Source organism: Leptodactylus fuscus, chromosome 4, assembly GCF_031893055.1.
Source record: "Leptodactylus fuscus isolate aLepFus1 chromosome 4, aLepFus1.hap2, whole genome shotgun sequence".
Classification (NCBI taxonomy): Eukaryota; Metazoa; Chordata; class Amphibia; order Anura; family Leptodactylidae; genus Leptodactylus; species Leptodactylus fuscus.
The window spans coordinates 135,177,201-135,189,102 of record NC_134268.1 but is presented as its reverse complement, the minus strand read 5'-3'; the positions used below and the strand labels follow the sequence as shown (position 1 = coordinate 135,189,102).

Sequence of the window (11,902 nt, the reverse complement as noted above, 5' to 3'; positions counted from 1 at the left end):
TACTCCGGAGGTTCTCCAGTGAGAAAAGGTGCCACTACATCAGCCCACTGATCCTTAGGCAGTTTCTCTTGCTCGGCAACTCACTCAAAAACCCAAAGATATTGCCTCCATGTTGTCTATGGATGTCATCTTTTGTAGAGCACTCTGTACGGCAGCTAGAGCAGTGGTCTGTACCCTCCGGGTCTTTCTTACACCAGTAGACTCTCCTACCACCCTCTGGTGAACCACAGCCTTGAAGAGTTGTTCAGTGTCTGCATCAGCTGCAAGTTCACCTCCTGCTGCTGTGCTTGCTGCTCTCACCTCTCGGCTTCCATCAGGGCTTTTTGCTGATGTGTCTGAGCTTACAGCAAAGCAGTTTATTTAAGAAAAACAGCTCAATAAATAAACCTTTATGTCAAGTACAAAAAATGAGCAAAATAAAATACAGCCTTAACTTCAGGTAAAAAGGACAAAACAAACCTGCTCGTTTGAGCGCTAACTAAACAGAAAATATTAACTGTACATGCGGCTTACTACCAGCCATACGAATCGACCAAGACAACACTGTACTGTACACAAAGCTCTCAGTGTCAGGGCAGACACAGCTGCTTCCTCTCATCCCAGGATCTGCTCTGAAGTGCAAGCTCTGCAGCCTTTTATGGTCCAGTAACGATCCTATGACCCACACCTTGGCTACAGCTTGTTAGGATAGCAGATGCAGTCCAGAACTGAAGTAAGAACCAGTACTAAATAAACTGGTAAACACTGTGCCATGTGTCTAACACCCCCCCGACCGCACCAACTCCAACAATGGAGTTCCAGATTGTGGGGATGGACTTGGCCGCACTGCTGGGCAGAGCAGTACAGGTCGAGAAACGCCAAACACACAGCGCACCACAGATCATGGGAAACCAGACACTGAGACTTTTACCAACAGATGTTTTGGGTTGCAGTGTAGGTCTGGGGATCCAGAAGATTGAGGCAGCTAGTCAGCAGGTGATAACAGAGATTAAATCATAGTCATACGGTTCAGGTCATCAGCAAGAGGGCAACTCAGTACAGAGGGAAATCCAAATGGAACATCAGGCAGGCCGAGTCAGTAACAGGAGCGGTGGCGAAGTACAATGCAGATTTCAGGGAGCAGAGGTATAGAGGCAAGCCAAGCTTGTTAACAGGAATAGGCAGAGTATGGAATCAGGAGGCAAAGGCAAGGTCAAAGGTCAAAGCAAAAGGGTCCAAAAACACAGGCAATCAGAACAGGGGATGCTTACTACCAGGATATGGAGATCAACTGAATAGCCAGCAGCGGTCCGGAGCCCTCCTTAACCCCTTCCTGCCGATGGCAGTCTTTTATTTTCGTTCTTGATTCCCCTCCTTCTAAACCCCATAACTTTTTTATTTCTCCGCTCCCAGAGCCATATGGATCTTAATATTTGTGGGACAAATTTTTCTTCATGATGGCACCATTAATTATTCTGTATAATGTACTGGGAAGCTGGAAAAAAATTCAGAATGGAGTGGATTTGAAGAAAAAATGCATTTCTGCGACTTTCTTACAGGCTTTGGTTTTAAGATGTTCACTATGCAGCCAAAATGACATGTCCCCTGTATTCTGTGTTTCCGTATGATTCCGGGGATACCAAATTCATATGGTTTTATTTACATTTTAACCCCTTAAAAAATAGAAAAATGTGTTTAAATTTTTTTTTCTAAAAGTTGCCATATTCCGACAGCTGTAATTTTTTTATACGTCAGTGTACAGGGATGCATAGGGTGTCTTTTTTTGCGGGGCTGGGTGTACTTTTTATTTCTACCATTTTTGGAAAATGTTATTGCTTTGATCACTTTTTATTCAAATTTTTATCAGAATCAAAACAGTGAAAAAACGGCAGTTTGGCACTTTTAACTATTTTTCCCGCTACGGCGTTTACCGTACAGGAAAAATATTTTTATAGATTTGTAGAGCGGGCGATTTTGGGTCACAGGGATACCTAAAATGTATGTGTTTCACAGTATTTAACTACTTTTATATGTGTTCTAGGGAAAGGGGGTGATTTGAATTTTTAATACTTTTTTTTTAAAAAAATTCATTTTTTTTTACTTTTTTTAAAAAAATTTTTTTGCATTTATTAGACCCCCTAGGGGTCTTATCACTAATGCAATGCATTATAATGCTAATGCATTGCAATGCATTGCAAAAAATCATAATTTCTTTTGCAGGCTGCATAGACCAGCCTGCAAAAGAAAGAGACTGCAGAACGGCCAAAAACGGAAGTCCCCCATCCAGCTCAGGAGGAGACCGTCAAACCCTGAATTTCCGGGCTGCCTCCTGAGACCCGGAAGCGGGAACTCAGGAGCACAGCGGGGAGAGGACCAGCAGCCTCCGCCAACGGCTCTGGTTCTCCTCATAACACAGGTTATTCAAGATCTGCCCTGGACCACACATATGTCAGAAATTTGGGGGAGATATATCGTGACTCCAGCACTCTGTCTGTCATCTTCTCACAGTCTGTATAAATATTTATAGATGGGTGGACGTCAAGCTTTGACATAACTTGTAAAAGCCAACAAAAGCCAGATGGAAGCAATAGCCAGACAGAAGACAATAAGTGGGATCTATTTTTCTACACAGTATTTGACTCCTCTGTTATGAAGATATGGTAAGAAGTATTCCCTGGATTGTGTTTTAGACAGATTGTAGCTAACCAATATCCTTTCTTCTCTGAAATGTGCCTTAGGCTAAGGCCCATGTTGCAGAAATGCAGCATTTTTCCTGCTGTGGAAATGCAAAAAAAACAAAAAACACTTCTTTTAAAGTTCTAGCAAAGTGAATGAGATTCTGTCTAATCTCATCTACACGTTATGGAAAAAAAAATGCTTTCCCTATAGATTTAATAAAAAAGAAAAAAAAAATGCATATATAAACACAGTCATTATAATAATGAATTTTGTGGTACAAATACACAGAAAAGGGTCTATGTGTATATACAAAATATGGCCCTCTTGATGCCCTAAAGTTAATTAGTCAAGAGCGAAGTGATCATCATAAACCACCTCTCCAGACTTCATAAACCATTTCTCCATGCGGCTGGAAGAAAGGGTTTTTTATAGGGGCGATGGTCCCATTTTCAGACTGCACATATGGTATACTCCCCCTTTAATGACCTATAATCTCTACACACCACTGATGTGACTTCATAAAGTCCTTCTCAGATACACAGATATGAGTCCACCTATGACCATGGTCCAATCCTAGCCTTTGTGAAAGGGAGTCAACTATGTGACATTGCGGAAAACTAAACATTATTTTGTGTACAATAATTTATCCCAGTATGTAAAATAACCAATAAAGCAATAAAAACACTGTGTCTATCATTAGAATTTTCTTACAAGTTTATTGATTACTCACTGGTGATGGAAAAGGGGCTTGCATAATGGTTCACACATCAGCCGTTAATGATTGTAAGTCCACTACTCATTTTACTACTGAAATGACATTGTGATTTAAATATTTGCCTTCGCTGAGTTAGGCATACAAGTTGCTTTGCTTGCTGTTTTAGGCTTACAATTTGCATATCAGCTAAATTAAAAATTAACTTAAAATATGAAAAAATAGAATTTCATACTAGAATTGCATGCTGCATTCATATTCGTTGCCAATATTAATTATATTTTAAGTTCTTTATTTGGACTCATATCAGTAAGTGATGATCACTTGACAACTGTTTTGCCATACAAGGGTACGGGGCAAATAGAGATACAGACATTGGGAGGTATGTTATAGAAAGAGGCTTATACACGGAGCAAGTGCACACAGATATACTATAGAGCAGAGGTCGTCAACCCCTGGAACGCATGCCAAGAGTGGCACACGTGGCATATTGTGCATGGGAACTTTATGTAGTATATGAAGAGGGAGCGTCCCTTCAGTGCTCTGCTAGAGCTGAGGTATAGGATGCTCCCCCTTCTCTCACTGCCCACCAATGACAAGGACCCTGCCTGGACCCTGCTCCTGCCATCTGCATCCTGAAAAGTCTCCCCCAGGAGGACTCAAAGGAGTAGGAGGAGAGCTAGCAAAGTGAAAGTGAAAAAGAAAAACCAACAGGTATATGCTGGAGTTACTATTCCTATTACAGTCAGGCATTTGGGGTGTTAATTTAGTTTTAATAATGCCTTGTTATTATTTTTTAATACATTTTTCAAAAATATCTACATTTCTGTTTTTTTAGCTGTCAAGATGGGTTGCTAAGAGTACATTAATGAGAAATAAAATGAACTTCTTTGATTTTTAGCAAATGGCTGTAATGAAACAAAGAGTGAAAAATTTAAAGGGGTCTGAATACTTTCCGTACCCACTGTATACACACACAGTCATATAGGCACACACATCTACCTTACACATATTCTCTGGCAGTCTTCAATCCGGTGGAGGTTTTTTTTTTTAAGAGGCTTAATGTGGAAAATTGCCCTGTTTTAAATCCATCTGGGTCAGCATTCAAAAAAAAATACACCTTTATTGTTACCTAGAGACTCCTAGAGAGTCCGACGAGTCTTATCGGACTTATCTCTGATGCTCCCAGTGCCATCGCAGTTCTTCAGTGAAGCTGAGGATGTATAAGTGCTGGAGTTATAGGGTATAAGCATTGAAGCTGATGTATACTCCCCTGGCTTCAGTGAAGAATTGTGCAAGGAGTACATTGGCAGGGTGAATATAAAGCTTTTTTATTTTTATTGCAGACACTGATGTTTTTGTAACATGGTGATTTGGGACACTATACTCCAGGTCTGTAAGGACCTGTGGTTGGTTTAGTGTCTCAAATCGCCCTGACAGATTCCTTTTAAGAAACTTTGTTATTTCAACGGCCCCTGTGTACATCTGTGAAGAATTGGCACAAATGTATGCAAAGACAGAGAAATGTAGAGCAGGAGTTCCCTTTCCTCTCTAATTGTATAGGGCTATATTAAAGTTGAGTGGCCGTGGGACCCCAGGAACCTTCAGCCTTTGGGTTCATTCACACAGAGGAAAACGGTGAGGAATTTGGTGTGGAATTCTCCACGCTGAAAAAAAAAGCCTCCCATTGATTTCAATGAGTTCTGCTAGCTTTTTTTTCTGTTAGCGGAAAATTCTGCTAGTGGAAAAAAAAAGCTAGCAGAACCCATTGAAATCAATGGGAGGCTTTTTTGTCAGCATGGAGAATTCCACACCATTTTCCTCCGTGTGAATGGACCCTTAGACAACAGCCTAAATTGGCCCTAATAAGTGCGCCATAACATATCAATGATCATATTCACTATCGTACATTATTGTACTGCTTGTCTATACAGTTTATCATAACTGTGTTTGCCTGTTGAATTAATAAATATCAAGTTCGGAAGACTTCTTTAATAACGAATATTATCAAAATCAGTTATCATACATACAAGTCACTCTATCTATGCCTTTAACTTATACCAGAGAGCCGAGTTTTAACACTTCCGAATGATATTACTTTTTAGTCAAGACAATTGAACACATAAAATCCTTTAATATTAGTTACAAATTAACCAGTCCATCTGTAACAAAACCCCTCATTCTTATTCACTAAATTAATTCTTTACTCTTTTTCAAGCCACTTGTTATCTTAAGCCTAGCGGATTACTCAAATTAGGTACATATTAATGGTAGTCTAAGTTATATATGACTCTAGCACGTTTCACAAACCTGTCAGAATTTACCTCATCCAAACCATGGCTACTAAAGAACTGTCCAATGTCTCAAATAGCCAGGAGAGCCAGGAGAGACCGAAATGGGACAATAAAGTCCAGTATTTATTGACGTGTATTGGATTTGCAGTGGGTTTAGGAAATGTATGGAGATTTCCTTATTTATGTCAGACCTACGGAGGAGGTAAGTGCAGTACATGCAATAAAATGAACTCAATCTAGATACAGCTGAAGGCTCGAACCTTGTCAAATTTATAGTATTTAGCCTGCAAAGATGGCTTCTCCCTAGTGTCCTATCTGGCTGTAGTATTTGTTGACAGACATATTTCCAACCATATGTATGCAAGGACGATACATCTAGTATTGTCAAGTGTTATAAGTATTGTAAATGCTACAAGTTTTTTTGTTTCTTGAAATGAAAATTCATTTTTATATAATCTATCTAGTTTACTAATCTTTTTATATATATTGCGACCCACCTTCATTCCATAGCTACGTATAAGTGCAGAACATTATCCCCAATAGAAAACTTTATTCATACCATAACATAGATATTTCTTTTAAATATCTTTTTATTGGTTTTGCAACTCAAGGAAACAATGGATAGAAATATAGCAGTATAGGTTACATAGATATACATTCTAACCAAGAAACTATCGAGCCCAGAAATGCAATGCAAGGGTTTGAATAGTAAACCGAAAAGTGGTAACATGTTTGTTAAAGGGGTATTCCCATGTACATAATCATATCTATATTTGTAGATAATTAAACGTTAAACATTTTTGCAAATATAAGTAATTAAAAATTCTGCAGAGTTTTAATGATTTTCTCTAACTTTCTTAGTGGTGACAGTCTTTTATCTTGATCGGTTGCCATGGATACGACCACCAATGCAGAAACTTTCTATGGTCTGGGACTTGTCAGGAACCCTGCTATGATTTTCTTATTGTAGCTGGGTTATCAGGCAGGGACACTACATGCATCAGAAGATATCCCGGCCACAATAAAGAAATCATGGCTGATTTTCTGACTTTAGAAAATTTCTGCATTGGTGGTCATATCCATGGCAACCGATCAAGATGACAGATAAGGATAACACTAAGAAAGTTAGAGAAAATCTTTAAAACTCTGCAGAATTTTTAATTACTTATATTTGCAAAAATGTTTAACTTTTAATTGTCTACAAATTTAAAAACAATTATGTAGATGGGAATACCCCTTTAAAATCGAAAGTATAGAGGGAAGCGATCATCAAAGTGGTCACTATTACATCAGACAGTTACAGAAGCCCATAGGGGTTTCCACTTGTCTTCTTTAGCAAAGGAATACCATGGGGTTTTTGCTACTGAGATTAAGTGAAGCCATGTTTGGGGAATCCAGTAGGGAATGTAACCCAGAGATTAAAAAATATATTGGCTGGTGTAAGGTGTATGGCAGTCTTTCTCAAAGTGGGCGATAACGCCCCCTTGAGGGCACTGTAGGCCTACAAGGGGATGGTAAAGGGCCCAGAAAAAATTGGGCAGTGTAAGAAACTTTACCCTTCACATTAGATTAGTTTTTAAATTGAAATTAATAAAAGTTTTTCTAAATATTATTTATAAAGTTGCATTTTATTGCTTTCTTTAGAACAGTCTCATTTATAATGTAAATTTAAACTCAGAAACAAGCTAATGCTTGGGTCACACATCAGTATGCCATCTATCTGTTTGAATTCAGTTTGAGACTAAAAACGGACTGATGCACATACTGATTGTATACTGACACCTTTTTATGCTGATAGTAAATTGTAAACAGAATAGAGATAAGGATAATTATTATATGTCCTTATCTCTACTCTGTTTACAATTTTCTACTTTTCATCCCCTTATCTGTCCTCTAGGGGACAGACAGCATTTGCTATCAGCATAAAAAGGTGTCAGTATACAATCAGTATGTGCATCAGTCCGTTTTTGTATGTTGCCAACTAATAGAATTTAGGTTTTATGAAGAGTGAATTATAAGTGCTGATGTGTTTTGATATAATTAAATTCTTATTTTTTTTTTCATTCTTTCTCTTTGACTTTTGCTTATGTATTTGGCATCATTGTTTTAATTATATCTAAGGGTGAGTTCACACTGAGTATACGCCAGCTTATTCTGAACGTAAAACACGTTCAGAATCAGCGGTGTATAAAGCAGTTCCCATTCATTTCTATGGGAGCCGGCATACGAGTGCTCCCCATAGAAATGAATGGGCTGCTTTTTTCACTACGAGCACTCCCATTGCAGTGAATGGAAAGTGCCCGCGTGTACGGCGCGGAATGAGCAGAGCTAGCCGTACACAAAGGGGGGAACGCCGCAGGTGTCTACGTGCCAAATTACGAGCCAAAAGACATCGTGTGAACCCAGCCTAAGACCGCAGACAGAAATGGAGATATCAGGATTAGGTCATTTAGTAGATGGAGGGAAGACATTCAGCTTTTGAAATATTCCGTTTCAGATAAAGAGAAGAAATGATGTTAGATCTAGCAGAGAGACGGCCTCTGGTATTCTATAGTAGTGCGGGGAGGATGAGGTACATACTGTACCTGGGTGTCATCAGCATAAAGATGGGATTGAAAACAAATATGCTGATAGTTTGTCCAATAAGGGCTATGTAGTGAGAGAAGATGAGGGAACCTAGGATTGAGCCCTGAGAAAATCCAACAAAATGGGGAACAGGAGAAGAAATAGCACCACAAAAGGATACATTAAATAAGGTGGAGCATAGTGAGAAGAGGTTTTAGTGGTCTACACTGTCACAGGCTGCTGAGAGATCCAGAAAAATTAGTTCCATTTAAATTTGGCCGTCATTGTTCCCCCCGGGTTGCTCGGGCTCTAGATTCCTTTGCTGGGATAGGTCTGACGTTCGCCTCCGACAAGTTGTGGGTGACTCCTCCCTCCTCCCCTTCGCTCAGCTCTGTTTGACGCACCCTGACCTCTGCCTCTCTTGGTTGGAGTACAGCCAATTGTCATCCTTTCTCAGAAAGTTTGCTCTCTCCTCTCGGCTTTCTACTCCCCTGTTGGTGTTGGAGTCCATCGCTGCCTCATCAGGCCCTCCCTGTCGCGTGTTAGCTCTTTTGTATGATCTTCTTCTCACCAATGTCTCGCTAGGGCTTCCCTCGTATGTGGCTTCGTGGGATGCTGAGCTCCCCTCCGGCCTTCAGCCGGCCGACTGGGATAAGGCCTTCCTTCTTTCCCATAAATTGGCTTTGCCCTGTAGTGCGCAGGAGAGGAGCTTTAAGATCCTTACCAGATGGTATAGATGTCCTGACCTCCTTCAAAGGATCTTCCCTACCGTTTCTGACCGGTGTTGGCGCTGTGGTGCCGAAAGGGGCACTATGCTTCATATTTGGTGGGAGTGCTCTGTGCTCCGGCCGTTTTGGGATGCGGTCTTCTCTCTCTACTCTAGAGTGTGTGAACGCACAGTCGTGGCCTCGCCTCAACTGGCTCTGCTTTCTGTCATTCCTGGTAAGTTGCCTGCTATTAAGAAGGATTTGCTGGGGCATTTTCTCACGGCCGCTAGGGCTGTCATTGGCGCAGCCCTACTCCGCCTACCCTCCTTGAGTTTCTCCAGGAATTTCTCCTTATTCGGAGAATGGAGGCCTTGGTTGCAGAGGATTCTCCTGACTCCTCGAGGTTTGAGCAACTCTGGCGGCCCTGGGTGATTTTCCAGGAGTCCTCTGACTTCTCTTCTTCTTTTCCTTAGGTGGAGATTTGGTCGGATCTCCATTCCTACTTGCTTTCTCTTTTTGCCTTTTCCTTTCCCCTTTGGGTCCTCCCCTTGTCTCTTGTCCTGTCTCCCCCCTCTCTCCTGTTCGTGTTTGTGATCTAGTCTGTTTGTTCATCCCTCCGGGGCCTTGTCCCCCTTCCCTGCTTTCTCCGTGTTCTGTTGATCATACTACGTGGCCCTCGTGGTCGGTTTATTTCTTCTTGGTTTATTGCTTTAGCATCAACTGTTCCCTGTTGAGTCTATCGGTTGGGGGTTCCCCCCCTCCGTGTGTGTATATGCTGATTGGGGCCTGCGTGTCTTCTGGTTTTCCTTTTTTTTTTGTTTGTGTTTGTGTTCTTTATTATAAAAATTTTCAATAAACTCCGATTATACAAAAATTTGGCCGTCATCATTGGAGACTTTTCTAAAGGATGTTTCTGTAAAGTGTAATACACAAAGGGGTCCAGAAGAGAGATAGAAGAGACAGTGGATCAGGTGGAAATAGGCCAGGCGTTTAAGAATTTTAGAGATGCCAGGGAGGATAGAGACGGGTCGATAGCAGCATAGGTTGGGGTGAGAGAGGAGTAGTGTTGTTAGGACAGCATGATTGAAGCAGGAGGAAAAGTAGGATACATTCACATGAAAGTGAATAAGGGCCGTGTGACAAGGGGTGTAAAGAATGTAACAAACTGGGGAAGGGGGGGGCATTTTGTTAATCAGCTTTTTTTAAGTGGGACGATATACTGTGGGGGGCAAATAACACAGGTCATATACCTTGTGGGGCCAAAAAAAAGGGGTCATATACGATGTGGTAAAAAAAAAAATAGCGGTCATATACCGTGTAGGTGGCCAGAAAAATGGGGTCATGTATCATGTGGTGGTCCATAAAAAAAAAAATTGTCATGGACTGTCAGAATACGGTCATACGGTTTGACCATTTTCATGGATCCCTCCACAAAAAGAAATGTATGAGACAGACATGAAAACGGGCACCTCTTGGGTGCAAGATGGCCATAAAAGTTTTTCTTCATAACGCCAATTAGTAAGGAGTTACAGTAGTCAAGGCGAGAATGAATCAGAGAGACAAAGAGTGTCTTTAAAGGGATTCTACCATTAAACTACCTTTTTTTCTAATGAACACGTCGGAATAGCCTTAAGAAAGGCTATTCGTCTCCTACCTTTAGACGTGGTCTCCGCCGCGCCGTTCCGTAGAAATACCGGTTTTAACCGGTATGCAAATGAGCTCTCCGCAGCAATGAGGGCGGGCCCCAGTGCTGAAACACCGATGAGCGCATCCCCATTGCTGCCCAGAGCTCTTTCCTGCGCCGCCTCCTTCTCCTGCAGCAACTCCGCCTCTTCTGGCTTCTCTTGCTCTTGTAGTTCTATACAGGAGCATAGAGAGGCCACCCCAAAATGGCCGCCGGCCAGCTCCTGTATTGAACTGCAAGAGCGGCTACCCCAAAATGGCCATTTTTGGGTAGCCGCTCTTGCAGTTCAATACAGGAGCCGGCCGGCGGCCATTTTGGCGTGGCCTCTCTATGCTCCTGTATAGAACTACAAGAGCAAGAGAAGCCAGAAGGGGAGGATCCAGCAGAAGATGGAGGCGGCGCAGGATCCTGTTCTCGGACAGCGATGGGGACGCCGTCATCGAATTTTCAGCGCTGGGGCCCGCCCCCATCGCTGCCAGAGAACTAATTTTCATACCGGTAAAAACCGGTATTACTAAGGAACGGCGCGCCGGAGATCCCATCTAAAGGTAGGAGACGAATAGCCTTTCTAAAGGCTATTCCGACGTGTTAGTCACAGATAAAAGATTTTTAATGGTAGAATCCCTTTAATGTATCTCTGTTAAGGAAAGGGCGTATTCTGTAGATGTTTTTCAGGTGGAGGTGACATGAGCATGTGAGTGATTCAATATGGAGGGTGAAGGAAAGGTCTGAGTCAAACATAACCCCGAGGCAGCGGGCCTGCTGCCTAGGAGTTATAGTAAGGCCTGAGACGGCAATGGATATATCAGGGACAGATCTATTAGATGGTGGAAACAGTAGTAGCTCAGTCTTAGAGAGATTTAGTTTCAGATAGAGCGAAGACATAATATTTGAGACAGCAGAAAGACAGTCACTGTTGCTCTGTATTAGTGCAGGGGTGATGTCACGGGAAAATGTGTATAATTGGGTGTCATCAGCATAAAGATGGTACCGGAAGCCAAATCTGGTGATAGTTTGTCCAATGGGGGCTGTGTAGAGAGAAAAGAGCAGAGGGCCTAGGACCGAGTCCTGAGGAACCCCAACAGCAAGGGAAAGAGGGGAGGAAACAGAGCCCGCAAATGATACACTGAAAGTGCGGTCTGAGAGATAAGAGCAGAACCAGGAGAGCGCAGTTTCCTTGAGGCCGACTGAGCAGAGCATAGTGAGGAGAAGTAAATGTATGCGACTGGTAGCAGAGAGAGGTAACACTGTAGGGGGAGACACACTATGTACCTGGATGCTG

The 11,902-nt window shown here is 41.9% G+C and overlaps 1 protein-coding gene across 1 annotated transcript in view; it reads left to right on the top strand.

Moving 5' to 3' along the window:
• Positions 1-789: 789 nt before the first annotated feature.
• LOC142201090 (sodium-dependent neutral amino acid transporter B(0)AT3-like) overlaps positions 790-11,902 on the top strand; it is a 69,655-nt gene continuing 58,542 nt past the window's right edge. Inside the window, exons 1-3 of the mRNA XM_075271921.1 lie at positions 790-975; positions 2,209-2,240; positions 5,742-5,866. Of these exons, the coding sequence (XP_075128022.1) occupies positions 790-975; positions 2,209-2,240; positions 5,742-5,866 (343 nt within the window). The remainder of the gene's footprint in view (positions 976-2,208; positions 2,241-5,741; positions 5,867-11,902) is intronic.